We start from the raw sequence: 16,664 nt of genomic DNA, 5'->3' as shown, positions 1-16,664 counted from the left end.
AAAGTTTATAGTATTGCATTTTAATTACAGGTGTGTAAATTAAAAACTTGAGTATTACCTTCTGGTAAAAATGCAGAACCAACTTCTTTTAGATTAAAAGAAAAGGTTTGGGCACAAAATGGACTATGTGCTGCCTGAGATGAAGAGAGAGAGAGAGACTGGAGAGGAACCACCAACTTGAACCCCAAGACTCTTAAGAGAATCTTCCAGAGTAAGGAGCCAGGGTCTCTCTGAATGGTATTTCCCCCAAACAACCCTCAGCCATTATGCATAAGTAGATAAAGACTCCCAATTCCAGTGTGGCCTGCTTCCCTCACCAGTTACTTCCTAGTCTTCTGCAGAATTCACAGGGTAGCACCATCTACCATCTGGAGTGGGTAGATGCCAGTTTGAATCAGACCAATGGGTATAAGGGCATAGTTCTTATGCCTTCAGAAAATCCAAAGTCCCCAAATAAAGAGATAAGAGAGTTGAAGAAAAACCAGAATTTTTCCAATGGCCATTAAAGAGAAAACAATTCTTGCCTGTCTTTGACCCTGAGAAGTTGAGGGACACAGTTGTATGAGGCTGTGACTAGACAGTAGGGAAGGCATGGTGTGCTTCCTGCAGCCCACCTCCTATACCTGTGGGCCAGGAGCCTCAGTGACCCCTCTGTCTACCCCATAGCAGGGACCTTGACGGGGCATGGTGGGGCCAGGTAGAGGAGGAGAAAAGTAGCAGCAGCAGACCCTCCAAATCAGCCAGCAACGCTCCCTGCCAAACCAGAGATGGAGGCCACCACATCAGTACCAAGGGCTCTTTCGCATACGAGGTCCATTCCTAAAAGGAATCCTTTGGAATTCAGACATTCAATGTGCTACCCAAGTCAGTGGTATAACCAGTATTGAATCTGTCCACTTAACCTGGACTCAAGTTATCGAGGCAGGAAACCCCAATGTCCAGTTATCTGAGGAAATCACTCCAGCAGTAAGAACTTGAATGGTGGATAGTAAGGTTAAATGGATCTTTCTTCCCCAAGCTATTTGGACAAAGCCACAGCCAACAGGACAGCTGCTCAGGCCAACACATCCCTGACCTAAGAAAGGAGCCACTCGGTGCCAAGCCTCTTCCTGACCCACAGACCCCTTGGTGGTCCCCTGAATCACAGCCCCTAGGAGGAGCATGACTCTGGGGTCTCTCTCCCTCCCCTATCCCTCATATTCCAATGTTGTTCTTCTGCTAGGAGAGAAACGGGCCCTGCCTCTCCAACTTCTGGATGGCGCTGGACTTGCTTCATCTTGAGGAGCCAAGAGAATTGGCTTAAGCTTGACATACTGGTTCTCTGTCCTTTGCCGCAGAGTCACACACCAAAAATAAAAAATAAGAAAATGTATAGTCTCACAGCAGGCACAGCATCTTGTTTCTTTTAAAAAATAAATATTTATAAACTTAGGGAGGAAGATTCAAAGAATCAAGAGTCTCTTTCCCTCCAAAAGCACAAATGTCCCACGTGCATCAAACCAAGGTAAATTCACCAACCCATGAATGAAACATCACCCCCACCCCCCTGGGAGCTCTGCCTTGAGGGGCAGGAGAGCTGATCTCTGGCTCCGAGCTCCTTAGTCCCCCTTGGTGATCAGGTCTTCAATGTAGGCATCCAACTCATCATCTGTGTTGATGTCTATGTCCTAGAATAGAGCAGGGCAGGGTTAGCTGGATGCCATAAAGTGGAGGGGGGGGGCACCTCTCCACCCTTCTTGCAGCCTGTGGGGCCTGAGCCCAGAGTCCCCTCCTCTCCTCCTTCCTTTCCCTCCACACCCTGGCTGTCAATCCTCTCCCCTCCCTCTTGATCATTTCCCACCACCCCCAGCCCAATCCTCTGTGCACAGATGACGCCCAGATTTTTTGCCTCTGCCCTAACTCTACCCCAAGTTCCAGGTTGCCTTAGCTGTGCTGCAGGCTTCTCAGACTAAATACATCCAAAACAGCTGAAATGTACCCCAACCCAAGCTGTTCCCTTCTCAATACAGGCTACTATCTTCTCTTCACCCAGGGACTGCAGACAAGCCACAGAGATCACCCATTTCTCCCCTATCTCTCAGATATTACAGATTTGCCCACTCCCTCCATCTTCACTGTCACCATCCAAGGTTCAGGCCACCAGAATCTCTCACCCAGACAACTGTGGGAACCTCCTCAATGTAGTCCCGGGTTCTAAACTCCGCCTTCTCCAAGTCCTTCTTATAACCAACCATAGTTCTAAGATTGCAAGCTGGATGATGCCCCACCCCTCCAGTGACTTCCCACTTTACAGAGGCCCCACTGCTGCTCCTACTGCCCACAGCTCCCTGCCTTGGGCCTAGGGTCCTGCTCTTCTCTCTGCCCAGAGCATTTACATTCACTCTTGCATGACTGGTTCCACTCTCAGCTCAAATACTTCAGAGAGGCCACCCATAAATGCCCTGGTAAAGTTGTCTCTCCTTTTTCTGTTTCTCAGTCTACTTACTTCATGACACTTTCCACCACCAATAATTCTATCTCCTCCAATGGACTATCAGGCTGTGAGAGCAGGAACCACCTATCTTGCCTGCCTGGTTCACCCAGTATCCACAGGACAGGCACAAAGTAGGCCCTCAGTGTTTACTGCCTGGATGAAGGACTGAGACCCTACAGGGAACTCCCCACTTCTGGGCCACCCAATCCCATCTGGGCGTCATCTGGAAAAGTGAGAACTTTCTATTTTATGGCTTTAAGAATTCTCAAACCAGGTTGTATATCAGAATGTCTAAACAAGGGCAAAAGTCTGATACCGTGGGTCTGGCTGGGATGAGGCCCAGGCAGCCGCACCACCTCCAGCCCTTCTGGTCAGGATGCTGTGCAGCCAGGGTTGGAACCACAGATTCCTGTGAGTGGGGAGAAGCGAGCAAGAGGTGCCCAGGCCCCCTTCCCTCAGGCACCAGGTGGTCCAGCTGCAATGAGAGGGCTGTCTGGCTCACCTCCTGCACCTTTTGCAGGAGCGCCACGATGTTGGTCCTCAGCTTCTGCAGCTTCTCCTCTGTCTCTCGGAGCTTCTTCTCAGAGGAACGCAGGCTCTCCTCAGAGGCCTTGGCCCGCGAGTCAGCACGACTCTGGTAGGAATGGCACAAATTCTGGAGCCCCACTTCATACTGCTTGAAGTACTCTTTCTGTCAGAAGGGAAGCCAGAAAGTGGGTACATGAGTTCAAAGGGGTACCCAGGGCCCTTTTAGATGAGCACTTGGTTTCCCCAACTGGCTCGGCACAAGGAGGCCGGACCTGAAGAAATGTCAAACACAAGGGGCAAGTAGTCTCCCTAGTTCCAGAGTAGAGAGACCCTGACGCCCATCTCATGGGGCTGCCATGAGGACAAAGACAGGATCACACACGTGAAGCACTTAGCAAAGTGCTTTAGCAGACAGCAAGCTGTAAGTAAATGTAAAGGATGATTCTTACCATTCCAGGTGGCACAAAAGGACAACGGTCACTCTTCCAGCTCAATCATACCTTTCTAACTACACACCAGCCCTTTCAACAATCCATTTCCAAGTGAGACCTGCCAATGTCAGGATCAAAAGTCCTCTTCCTCTAATATTTACCAAGCAACTACCAACAGCAGATAGCACCAGATTTGTGTAGTATATTTATACAGCATCAGTTTTTAGTATATTCCCTGAGTCCCTGGAACTTCCAAGGGGTGGGGAAGTAATGTTAACTAGTTTCTGTAGATGGGAGGCTTTTCAAACTTTTAAATGATAGCAGAACACTTGTTTCAAATGAAATGTTACATGGAATCTCAGTGTAAAAAAATTTAGGTAGTATCTCTAGATTTTATTTATTTTCTAAGTTCAAACTTATAGCATCATGATCAACTCATAAATTACCAGTGAGAATGATAAGGCCATTTAGATGAACCAGCAGATCCTGGCTAACCACTGCAGTCTTACCATCTCTAGCATTTATTTACTTCTATGAAGAAGAATGAGCTACCTAGCATTGGGTGGCTCCTGATTGCTGGTTTTAAAAAGTGTTACTGGCAAGTATTTAACTGTGTCGTTCTCCTTACAATCCAGATTGTTATTCTATTAAACCAATAAGGCAAGAAAAACCTAAGTTCTGCACACAAAAAAATTATTTTGGCAGCATAAAATAAATGTTCAAACCTGCTCCAACATATTAAAATTTAGTATAAATGTCTTGAACCTGTGATTTGTATTAGTTTAACTTTTAAAGTAATCATAGATTCTCTCTCTCTCTCTCTCTCTCTCTCTCTCTCTCTCTCTCACACACACACACACACACACACACACACATACACACACATACACACACGTATCTAATATTTATAGGACCCTTGTGGGCTATATGGAACTCCTGGTCCAGCATGATGGGAAAAAGGACGATCATTTAGACTGACAAGGACATAATGAACATTAGACTCCCTAATGTCCCTAACATTAAAAAAATTAAAGTGAGTTATTTTGGACATTACAATCAGGAGGACATAAGTTCATGCATTGGTGATATGTCTCCTTTTATAATAATAAGCTAACAGACTATTTTAGGCTCACACACTCCTGACTATGTTTTGGTCTGAGCAGTAGAGCGTACTGAAGAGCTCTCACTGCATCCAGGCTTTGCTGTGAGTTTGGCAAAAACGTGACGCTAAAAGCAACAAATCTGGCAAGAGGATGCCAGGCCAATCTAGCCTGTCTATCAGTTATTTGTTCCTGGAATCTTCAGGGCAAAAGTTGAAGCATGGAGCTTTCTGTGAAGCTGTCACAGAAAGTTCTGCTATCTTCTAGCTTCCTCAGTATGGACAACCCCCTCTCATCTCACAGGGAATCACGATAGCACCATGGGAAGAGCAAGACCCTTGTCCTAAGGAGTGCCTGGGTTAAAAGCTGGCTCTATCGCAACAGACTCTTCATCTCTTGGAGACTTAGTATCTTAACTCCTAGCCTCATTTTCCTTAAAAATGGAATGGAAATAATACCCCATATTTTTCTCTCTGGAATAACTTATCCAGAACGCAGCTGCCATACGAGCACCCGCATCTTGAACATACTAATTCTGCAGTGTCAACTCCAGTCTACTCTAGAAAAACCTCCTTCAAAAACTTAGCTGTTCCTACCATGAAAACATCCCACTTGATGTGGACGATTACTAGATCCCCATCTCCAGTCCTGCCGTTCCCACTCCCAAGTACCAGTCCCCAATCTCCACCTGCCCACTGGACGTCACCAGAAATTTAGTGTCCGTACTTCAAGGCCAACACAATTAAATCTCTGATAAAAGCTGTTTCTTCTCTGATAAAAGCTGTTTCTTCTCCCAGTTAACAGCTTTGTCATCAACTTCCAATTCCCACAGGCCTGAGACACAAAGAAGCACGTGGCCTCTGCCTCCTCCCCCATCACCTGCCTATAATCAATGACCTCTTGACATGGCCCTTTCACCTGATGGTCCTCTCTCACCACTCTGGCTCCCCTTCCCATCCATTCCCTCACCTCTGACTTTTTACAACTATACTGGCCTCCTTGCCCCTGTATCTTCCATCCACCCATCCTACCTAAACATACTACTACCAGAGTTACCTTCTCAGGGGCAGGGTCAACAGAGTTAGGCCCATAAGCCAAATCAGCCTGCTGCCTGTTTCTGTAAATAAAGCTTTATTGGAACATAGACACATCCTTTCCTTTACTTATTGTCTGTGAGGGCTGTCAGGCTATAAGAATGGGATTGAGTACTTGCCAAAGACTATGTAGTCCACAAAGATGAAAATATTTGCTAACTGGTCCTCTACAGAAAAAGTCTGTTGACCCCTGCCCTAGACATGGTTCAGATTGACAATTCCATCAGCTCAAACATTTTGCTGGCCCTCTCATCTCATACAGAGTGTAGGCCACTGTGCTTAAAATTGAACATTCAAGATGCATCATATCCTGGCTCTCAGGCCCCTTCTATCTTAAATGTTCACCTCCTACCTGTTGTCTTGACCACGCCCACTTGCACTTTCATCCCTCTGGGCATTTGCTCATGAAAGTCCCCCCGCCTTAAACTCTCCCTGTCACTTATACGGGCACTTGCCAAAACCCACGTTTCCCTCAAACTGAGTTGCTCTCCCCTGTCCCCAACACTGCCCATATCCACAGCACTTACTGCTCTCCACCTTCACATTCAGCTACTTTGTAAAAATTCAGTCTCTACAACCTTAAGCCACTTGAAGGCAACATGCTTTTGCTGCTAAGAGGTCCAGCAGGGCCTGCTCAAGGTAGGTGCCACATCAGCATTTGCTAGGTTAAAAAAGACTCTACTTATTTTCACACATCATGACCTTTATACTTCCCTCTAAGAGAGGTGAGTCTTAGCACTTTGAGCATAAGTTCTTCACTGTTCCTGGGACATGTCTACTATTCCTAAGTGAGCACTCAGGCCCAGGGTCTCATGACACCAGAATCATACCCAGTTAAGCCACTTCTTTTTCCTACAATATAAAGTCTCCTCTTCCCTTCTCTCAGCATAATAGCTAGCTGAGGGGCCACAGCTAAAAGATGCCAACCACAAGCACCAAGGGGGACACACACAGTGCAAAATCAAAGGTCAGGACCAGACTCACCAAAGGAAATGATATCAGCTCATCTGAATTCATAGCACTCAGCTCCTTCTTGGAGATGGGGAAACTTGGAGGCAGGAAGTACCGTAAACAATTCCTAAACAAGAAAGACAAAGGTGGGGACAGGAAGTCAGAATGGCATGGAGGAGTAGAGAGCTGCTGCTGGCCCTGGAGCAGGATGACAAACACACCGGAGGATTTGGACGAGCAGATCGATGGTCTCGTGATTGGTGCTAGGAGCAGTAGTGTCAGGCTCGATGCGAATGCAGTCAGAAGTGGAGGGCTCTACCACGGCCACAGCCTGCTGAGCCACCACGGTCTCTTCCTCCTCCCCACCCTCCTGCTGCGTGTCAGGGCTCTGATTCTCCGGGGAAGGGGGCTTCATCAGCCGCACATCTTCACTGTCTTTTTCCACCCTAGGGAGAACATAATGGTTGTGTTACATTTCTCCTGGGCTCCCAGGATGGGATACCACCTCCCCCTGCCCTAGGCAACTGTCAACCCAGCCTCTTGGAAGGGGCATTACCAGCGGTCTCTTGGTGTTGTGTCTGTGGGCACGTAGTCAAACTTCACCTTCCACCGCACAACATGCTTGCCCACCTCCACAGCTGTAACACGGCCCGTGTACCACTCCCTGTTCACACGCACCTCCACGTGCAGCCCTTTATCTGAGAATGGAAATGGGGTGGGAGTCAGAAAACTACAGAGACCCCACACAACCAGGGCCACCTCGAATAAGGTCATCCTAGGATTTGTAGGGACAAGAACCCCTAGGTGCTTGCACCCACTATGCCAGAGACATGGAGCCCAGGCACTTGGGTTTCCTTCCCCATCTGTCGTGTGGGTGCCAAAGAGTAGCAGAACAAGTGACTACCAGAGGTGCACGCCAAGGAATTAGTGCTAAAAATACACACAACAGTGTGCTTTCTTCAGAATTCTTCTTGGAATTAGACTTGGAACTACTGTAACATGAAAGCCCAGAGCCAGGAAAGCCTCTAAGCCTTCGGGTTAAGCTGCTGCTGGCAGAGGTCCCCCATTTTCCCCATAGGCTGCCAGATATACCTCCTTGAACTTACCTTTCTGAGCCTTCTTGAGGTCAGCTGAATCCTCTTCCCCAGCACTGTCTGAGAGCTACAAGGAGAAGAGTCTGTCAGATCATCCCCAGTGTCCCCAAAGAGTGGACTTTTGCATGACTCGCTGCCCAGGGTCATCAGCCATCATGTTCATGTTGTCTTACACAGCAGTTTAAATCACCATCTTAGATAACTGCCCTTCTGCCACCCTTATAAACAAGACAGCGGACAAAAGGCAGACACAGGAAGCAAGGGTTTCATGCCTCCCTGATATGCATCAATGTGACCTCAGACCTGAGCCTAGAACCAGAAGACAACCTCGCTCTAGATCCTCCCTGGCACCATGTTTCCAGTCATCTGCATGACTGAGAGCCCTTCAGAGATGGACTGCTCTCCTAGAAGGCTCATGTCACAGAGAACAAACAGAGCTGGTACAGACTGCAGGTACAGACTACAGGGGTGGTAGGGACCCTGAGGAGGGAGTCTCTAAGAACCTCACCTTGACCACCTACCTCATTCGAGTCCTTCTTTTCCTCCTTCACGGTAATTTTGTTCCGCTTGGACCTCTCCTTCCTCCTCTCAGCCTCTTCTTCAGCTTCTTCTTCATCAGAGACCTCTAAGGTCCGCTTCCGACCAGACGCGGCCTAGGACAAGAGAAAAGGGACTATGAGAGTCCTGTCAGTCCTTGAGTTACAAGATTCCATTTTGCCTAACAGGGCTTCAGAGAGGGGCCTGTATAGCTGAGCATCCCTGGACACAGTACACAGTACACAGAAACCTCCTGGGCCCTGTACCCATGAAGACTTTTACTCAAAGCTGTCACCAGGGAAGTCTCTCAATTCACTCCACACTTGGCTTGCCTGGCCAGCCACCCTGGCCAGCCAGCTGTGACCACCCTGAGATACACCAACCACTTCTGCAGCCCACCAACCTATGCTCAGTGTGAGAAGCCAGTAGAGGCGATTCAAGTTTGTGGCAGACCAAAACTCAGAGAGAGCAATGAAAAGCTCTCTGAACAAGGAACCAAATCACTCTGTGCGCCTGACCGAGTCCCTTCGGCCATCAGGACTCCTCCCTCAGGGGCAGCAGCTGGTCTCCACTGAGGCACCCCTAGAACAGCTTTGACACTTCCTGACACCACTCCTATACCACTGAGGGTGGGCTGGGAGCTGGGGAAGGAAAAACATCTTACCAAGGGAAGTTTAGTGGGCGGCTCTGGCTTCTTGACCACTGGAGTCTTGATGGCTTTGGGGGCAGGAACCTCCCGAGAGCTCTTAGAGTTGGGCAGCAGAGATGATGACAGTGGCTGCACCAGTGGGGCAGGCCGGGGCGCAGTCTTGACCTGAGTGTTAGCAGGCTTTCGTGGTGCCTCGGGTGGCTGGAGCACCCTAGATGTACAGGCCTCCTCCCGGGATACCAGTGCAGAAGGCTTTAGGGTGTTGCTGATGACGGGAGCCTTCCGGGGCTGGTTGGCTGGCCTGGGAGGTTGCAAGGAAGGGGGTCTGCTTGGGGCATTCTTGATCACAGCAGGTAAAGGAGGTGACCGAGGACGCTGAGGTCTACGTGCAGGTTCCTAAAAGAGACCCAGGGAGAGTTAAAACAATGATCCTAGCACAAGACACCTGAGGAAAAGTCCCATCTCCTGCTCTTGGGCTTTACCTCGGTGGAAGGTCTGGTGGTAACTTCCAACGGCAATTTCTTCAGGTCAGCTTGGGAGCGGATGGGTGTGGTTTTCTGCAGGGAAAACGTGATGATGAGGTTGTCTGCCTGTCTTGGTACATTCAAGTAAACTTTGTGGATCCCCATTATGTGTCTAGGACAATGGGCAAATAAAAAAGAAAACCCAGGCCCTAGTCCTACTGTTACATGAGCCTCCAATGCTCACTGACTGAGACAAAAAAATATGCACTGACACTAAACCATCAGCAAAATGCAACATTCTGTATGATTAATCCAGCAACTGGGAGACTGGGAAAAAAGTGTCAACGAACTCAATTCCCATAAAAAACATCAAAACAGGTGGAAAAGGCCTGGCCTGATCAATAAGGCCAGAAAAGACAGTGGGATTCAGCAAACAGGGATACATGCATAAGCCATCTGAATTAGTGAGAATTTCTGCAGACACAGAAACCAGAAAGTGAAAGGCTTTTATAATACATATAATAAAGGGTTAATACCACAAATATGTCTAAAAAACCCTGACAAATCAATTAAGGGGAAAAATGAACTATGAGAAGAATAAGTAATTCTGAAAGAAACAGACACATGGAAAAATTGTCAATTTTAGAAATATAAAAAATTCAAATTATAAAATGTATAACTATCAAATTTGCAAAAACATTTAAAAATAAATGTATTACTGATTTAAAAAGAAACAGAAATTAATATATCTCCTGGAAATAGCTTTTAAAAGCTACATAATTTTACAAACCCCTTTATTCTTTCAAATTCACTTCTGGAAAATTATCCCAAAGAAAATATGCACTAAAATTACACCTCTAAATATATATGTGTTTGTATGTATATCATGTGACATGTCATGATCTCCATATTACTATTAAAAATACGTATGTATTTATATGTATGTAAGCAATCATAAAAAGCTGGAAGGATATGTAGTTAATAATGGTTATGTCTAAGGTAGGATATTTGTTTTCTGGAGTTTTAAAACATAAATTAATTAAACCACTGTTACATAAACAAAAAACTTTCTTTTTAAAAGAATAATCAGGGTGTATTTGAGAACCAGTGTGCCTAGAGGTTGGGATTTGGAAAGCTTTGGCAGTACTCATGGGTGAATGGAGTATGAAACTGAGCTTGAGAGAATAGGGGAGCCACTGAGGGTTCCTATCCCATCCCAAAAAGACCCTTGTCACAGGTTGGCTCTGCCACTGCCCATGACCACACACCTGCAAGGCCTCCAGCTTCTCCTGCTGTTGGCGAATTTTCTCTGTCAACTGCTTTTGCTTCTCTTCCTGTGTCTTCAGGTCCTTTTTGAACGTCCCCAGTGGGACCTTCTGCTTCTGTTCAGAAGCCTCACACCTGTAGAAAGAAAGCGCTAAGGAGGCTATGGCAAAACAGGGCTCTAGGTGGGGCACGGTCTTATCTCCTCGGCCAACACATACTGTGTCTCAGAGCAACCACCTCAGAGTTCCCAAGTGCATGGAATACTCACTGCAGGACACACCTCTATTCTTACTTCCAGGGCACTTATTATGTGCAGCAAGATAGATGTAGAGATTAAGCACTGACCTCAAGAAGCGTAGTGAGTTATTTATTCAGAGTAGTGGGAGAACATGGTGGGAAGATGGAGATACCTACGATCTCCCTATAAGAGAAAGTGCTCACCGGTCCTGCTCAGGATCAGGGTTCATGGAGCAAACCCAGGTATCAGGGTAATCTTTTTCCACAAAATTCAACTGAAAGGGGAGGGTCCGCCACTTCAGACACAAATCTGTAACACAGAAAACACACCCCACAAAGTCAGTCATGCCTACCAACAATATCTACAGTCAGGCTCCTCCCACTCAGGTCCAAGGCAAAGATCTTCACTCTGGGTCCAACTCTACCTTCCTTAGAGAACAGTAACTCTTCACAGGGACAGTGATTCCAGCAAGGATGGAAACTTTATATTGTGGACTCTCAACACCCCCAACCCCTCTCCCTCCTCCACTAAGAGGCTGGCTCAGTCTACACTCATACCATTAACAATGTGGTACCAAACCAAGTGAGGCCTAGCAGGTTAGAGGACCTGCCTCAATCAGGAGGGACAGGCAGAACTCAGCACAGCCCTAAGATTGAGCTCTTAGGTCCATCACTAAACATCATCATATCCTTAGTGGGACTCTAAGTCTACGAACATCAGTTCCAGGAGACCAGTATGGGATTGGAGAGAAAAAAGGACCATGGATTATGACAGAAAGGAGTCAGGAGAAGGTTCCGACCACTGACTCACCACATTGGATGGTGGTTGGGATTTCCATAGCTCTCCGGCGTTTGTAACGCAGCTCGCTGGATGGGGGCTGGTTCCAGTTGGCAGAGAGGTAGCCAAACTCATCCCAAAACTTGATGATTCCCCGCTGGGCTAGAAGGCAAACAAACACCCACACACTTCCTTAGGAGCCAGCCTCTCTTTCTAATTTCACCCCTCAGGCAGTGAGAGTATACTAAGGCTGGAGGTGAAGAGAAAGGCCATTCATTACCAATGGCGATGTCCTTCCAGTACTGTGCCAGGTGCTCCCCCATTGCCCGCAGCAGGTGCCGGTACTCCTTGGCATCAGCAAAGTCCTGCTTATTGTGTGTAGGCTCCAGGACCAGGTAGGGCACATCAACGACCCCAACAACCCCGCCACATGCCCTGCCAAGAGAAAGAAGACACAACTTTGTCACCCCACTGGCCAAAGCCCTCCCACCATCCACCCTGTGCTGGGAAGCTCCCCTGGGGCAGTACTCACATGCCCCCTTCCAGCTGTGGGCCCACTTTCTCATACATCTTGATCAAGCGGCTACAGTTGTAGATGAACATGCCATCCAGGTCCCGGTGTTCAATATTGACCCCAAAAACAAAATTCAGTTCCTTAGGTTCTTTAAGCGCTCTAAGAAGACAAAAGATAAATTCAAGAAGATCAACTCATTAACAAGCAAATACCACAGTATATATTTAAGATACATTAAGCTCGAACTTAAGATGTGTTAAGCAAAAAGTTTTGCATTTTCATTTAATGTATATAACCTTTTAGACTTGATAGGAATATGCACTATGCAGTGACTCTAAGCGTCCCTAATTAAAAGCTTATGGCTTTGGCTTTTGATAACAAAATAGACAGATTTAGGTATGAATGGGATGCTGTAAAGCTGCTGCAAATCTGTGAGTTACACAGTGGAATAAACACAAGGTTTTCTGCATACTTACTCCACTAATGTGACATTAATTATTTTTGAAAAGGCAAAAATTTACAAGAACATTGAGAAAAGAGACCATCATGTGATAAATGTCAACAAAAACAGGGAAGCTGAAAAGCAAATGGATGTACAGTGGACTGACTCATATGGAAGAAACCCGAAACCTATACCTGTGACAAGGAGGTCAAGAAGAAGCAAGCCAAGAATTCAAGGCCCAGAGCCCAGAGAGGCTCCAGACACAGAGATGGGACAGGAAGACAATTTAACAAGCCAGGACAAATGCCCATTCTAGATTTAAAAAAGAAAAAAGAAGGAAAAAAAAGGTCCAGAACTCAATCTATAGCATTATTCCACAACTGTAAATAGGGATAAAAAATTAAGAGTAGATATCACCAGGTAATTGAAGTATAGGGATGTTTAAAAACCTTTTTTAACGTTCTATATTTCACAAGTTTTATACAATAAGTATTTTATAGATCCTTTAAATGGAAAAGAAAAAAGGAAAGGGAAGGAAGGGGGAGAGGGGATGAAACGGGAGATGGGGAGAAAGAAAAGGGGAGAAAGAAGGGAAGAGACACAGAAAAATGAACAAGTGCCAGTGAGAAGGGTTTGGTGTTCAAGGTGTTAGCCCTGTTGTGCCTTTTTCTAGCTCAGGAAAGAACTGAGCTAGGAAAAAACCATTCTCCTACAGTGGAAATTTGACAAGCACTTGGCATCACAACATTAATGGCTTTCTCAAAGCAATCTTTGGGATAGAATGGCAACCCTGCGAGGTGGGGAGTGATTCCTCAAGCTCTTTTGTCAATGATCAGCACAAAAGCTCCATAATTTTAAAAGATTAAAGGCTAGCCCTGTAATTTACCGCTGCTTGGCCTCCTTGATCCGCTTCTTGACATCAGCTTCTCTACGCAGGGTAATGGCTGTGTTCTGAACCTGACGCAACATCACCTGGAAATGAACATTGGCACTAAATGAGGAGAGGAGGTGCTCTGGGCCATAGCAGGGAACATCACGACACATCTAAAACCTCTTTCTTTAAAGCACATGGATGCAAAACTACACCTAGAGATTTACTTCTATAGAAAGTAGAGACAAACTCGAAAGCTGTGTTTTACTTGACCAGGCTCACTAACATAGTGAGTCAGACAGGGAGGGGCGCTCTGACCCTTACCCACTGTGTGACGTGGAGCAAGTGACATTCTTCATTTTTTCTTTCTATAAACTGAGGATACTAACGGTGTTCACACATCATATCATTGTTGGCATGCTGATTCTGCCAATCTTGTCAAAAGTCAAGATTCTGCCATACGGTGTGCTCAATAGTGATTATGGAAACAACATAGCATCCCATAATATCCCATTTTCCAGCATTAGGGCAAGGGGTTCATAACTGTCCTGGGGCTGAGCCATGCTAGCTCTGGGATTCCACTGCCAGAAATGCTGGAGAACAGCTGCACAGGTCTGGGGCCTTACCCTAGAGTCCCGCGTGAGGTCTCCACCTAAGCGTATTTCTAACGTCCGAGCTTTGCTCTCTGCCTCCCGCGCCTTCTCTTCAGCTGAAATCCAGAAGAAACCATGATAAGGAATTTAAAGGTTTAAAACTCAGTCATCCCTCCTGGATCCCATAGTGCAATCCCTGCTCGAAAAGACATGTGTGTACACTGTCAAGGAACAGGAGAACCAGTGAGTAATCTCCCTGGACTACAGAATAGGTTCAAAAACAAATAAGTAAAGGATGCTCAATGAAAACTGGCATTATTTATACCTGAGAAGTGCTTTTCATACTCTACAAATGAATCAGAACAGGTCAAAAACTGCCCGAGGAAACCAGAGTTAAGCCCTCAGCAGGAGCTGGAAGTTATCAAAGTCCTCACCCAATCACTCTCCATTGAACAGCCAAGAAGCCCTGTGACCATGACAGACCTTGAGGTTTTTGTCCTGGAGTCATAAACACCAATTTCACAAATACTTGGGCCAGAGGACGGTGTGGGATCCTTTACTCTGGACAAGCCCAGGAGTTGAAAAATGGCTGATTAAAGGAAAGTGGAGTCTGGGGAGAAAAACTGCTGAGGGGACTGGCATGCATTGGAAGGGGTGCAAGAGAACAAAATGTCCCAGGGTGGTGGATGGAGCCTTTTCTTGGATCCTGCTTTGGCAACAAGCAGTGTCCCCCAGGCAACCCCCACCCAGTCCCTCCTGCACAGTGGGGGTCATTACCAATCCGTGCTACATGCTCAGCTTTCTTCACCTCCTGCTCTGCACGGGTCTTGAAACGGCTTGACGTGTACTTGTACATCCTGAACAGGGCAAAAAGCAACCTGAGGGACCAAGCAGCAGCGGGGCAGGACAGCAACCCAAGCAGCACAGGAAGCACCCTTCCTTCCTGCCTGCCTGCCCCCAAGCTGCACTGTCCTGGCCTCACAGGATGAGTCATAGCCAAGCTTATTTCAGCAAAAAGATCCAATTCCTTACTCTACTTGCCCCTTGCCTCCTGCTCCAGGTTTGATAAGCAACCTCACTACTCACCCTGTGTCATTAATCCCATAGCAAAAACAAACCTCAGTAATCAGCCTCTGCTTTCCTGTATAGTGTCTAAAGGCCCCTTGACCTTGAAGCCGAGAGCTCCTACAGCTCACTGTGCCAGGCAGGGCACTCTCCATGTCATAGAAGGTACTCACACTCACGAGCTTTGCCAGATAACCTCCACAGCCCGTTAGCTGTTTCTCTATCCTTTCCTCAGGACCCAGAAATTTCTCCGCAGTAAACCACAGGCAGCTTAAAGGCCCCAATGCAGTGAATACCATCAGAGCTTCCCATTCCACATCACTCCAAATAATCAATGCCCCAGAAAAACGTAACCAGACCCAGTCCTTGGCCCGAGGGAAGCAGCAGGCCAGGGTGGGCAGGCCCCTACCTGGGCTTGTACAGGCAGCAGGAGAGCCTCTTGGTCTGCACCTTGTGCCCATGAATGAAGATCCTCATCCGAGGATCAATATAGAGCACGGCGGCATAGGCACGGAATGAGCGCCGCTCTGGCTTCCTGGAGGTGGTAGAACGAAGGAATGCTGTCACCCACCCGACAACCAGCCTGACCAAGGGTGTAGGACAGCCTCTCTGCAGGCCCTCCACCTTTCCAACTCACATCTTGGCATCTCTTGCCAGCCTGAAGGGGTGCTCCCTCAGTGTTGGCACCATATCCTGCCCCAGCACAGGTCCCCAGCACAGGCACCTCACAGATACCTGACCTGACCCTATCACCGCCCCACTATGGCCCCAGCTATTCCTCTCCTCTCTCTAGGCCTGTTTCTTCTGTCAAATCAAGAGTTGGAACATGGAATCATTAATCTTTTCTTTTGGCTTAGCTGAAGATCTGCTGTCCTATTCATCTCTCTGCCCTGTGGCAGAAGACGAGTTCTCAGCTTCATCAACTTTAAAATTGGGAAATCCAGGAAATGAGCTCTCCTCTCTCCCTAAAGTCACCTCCTGAGCTTTTCTCTGCTGAGATAATAAAAAGCAGCTCCAAGACTTCCTTCCCTTTCCAGCCACACTCACGTGCCCTCTGGGGAAGTCTCTGCCATCTGGATATCTCTTGGATTTGAGATTATGTCTAGCTCTGGCTCCCCATTATCCATGAGTTTGAGATTGAAGATGATCACCAGTGTTCCTGAGGAAAAGAAATTCTTTTGATCTGCCAGGCATTCCCACCTACTTCATGGCTCTGGAGCTCTGGATTTTAGGGAACACACCCTACTTACCGGTGTCCCCAGGAATCTTCCTGAACTGAGTCATCACTTCCTCCTCATTGCGGAAAGGAGAATACTTGTAGATGAGCTCTGTCTCAATGGAGAACTTCTCCACATTGTCTGTGACAGGGTCCCGGGTCTGAGCATTCCAGGTAGGCAATGGGACTATCACCTTTGGAGTAAGCACAAGCAGACACTTTGAGAGAGATCCCAGAACAGCATTCCCCCAAAACATGCATCTATCTTAACCCTCCCTACAATGGCTCCACACTGCCCAGGGCATGAGACTCAAGCTCCACAGCCTGGTACCAGAGGCTCTGTGGCCTCCACCCCTACCCA

The 16,664-nt window shown here is 47.1% G+C and overlaps 1 protein-coding gene across 3 annotated transcripts in view; it reads right to left on the bottom strand.

Moving 5' to 3' along the window:
* MORC2 (MORC family CW-type zinc finger 2) overlaps positions 1-16,664 on the bottom strand; it is a 37,878-nt gene continuing 21,214 nt past the window's right edge. The window contains exons 7-27 of one of the 3 annotated variants that reach the window (XM_016165174.2): positions 16,338-16,497; positions 16,135-16,246; positions 15,497-15,622; positions 14,800-14,879; positions 14,056-14,138; positions 13,445-13,530; positions 12,135-12,275; positions 11,883-12,037; positions 11,636-11,764; positions 11,029-11,134; positions 10,590-10,722; positions 9,340-9,414; positions 8,873-9,253; positions 8,193-8,324; positions 7,684-7,738; positions 7,134-7,275; positions 6,799-7,023; positions 6,611-6,704; positions 2,976-3,164; positions 2,790-2,882; positions 1-1,667 (exon numbers count right to left, since the gene is read on the bottom strand). In XM_016165174.2, the coding sequence (XP_016020660.2) occupies positions 1,599-1,667; positions 2,790-2,882; positions 2,976-3,164; positions 6,611-6,704; positions 6,799-7,023; positions 7,134-7,275; positions 7,684-7,738; positions 8,193-8,324; positions 8,873-9,253; positions 9,340-9,414; positions 10,590-10,722; positions 11,029-11,134; positions 11,636-11,764; positions 11,883-12,037; positions 12,135-12,275; positions 13,445-13,530; positions 14,056-14,138; positions 14,800-14,879; positions 15,497-15,622; positions 16,135-16,246; positions 16,338-16,497 (2,766 nt within the window). In that variant the 3' untranslated portion in view covers positions 1-1,598. The remainder of the gene's footprint in view (positions 1,668-2,789; positions 2,883-2,975; positions 3,165-6,610; positions 6,705-6,798; positions 7,024-7,133; positions 7,276-7,683; positions 7,739-8,192; positions 8,325-8,872; positions 9,254-9,339; positions 9,415-10,589; positions 10,723-11,028; positions 11,135-11,635; positions 11,765-11,882; positions 12,038-12,134; positions 12,276-13,444; positions 13,531-14,055; positions 14,139-14,799; positions 14,880-15,496; positions 15,623-16,134; positions 16,247-16,337; positions 16,498-16,664) is intronic. The other 2 variants (XM_016165198.2, XM_016165188.2) reach the window with 2 other exon arrangements.

The sequence above is a fragment of the Rousettus aegyptiacus genome, unplaced genomic scaffold (assembly GCF_014176215.1).
Source record: "Rousettus aegyptiacus isolate mRouAeg1 unplaced genomic scaffold, mRouAeg1.p scaffold_m13_p_5, whole genome shotgun sequence".
NCBI classification, from domain to species: domain Eukaryota; kingdom Metazoa; phylum Chordata; class Mammalia; order Chiroptera; family Pteropodidae; genus Rousettus; species Rousettus aegyptiacus.
This window is presented reverse-complemented; position numbering and strand designations above follow the sequence as displayed.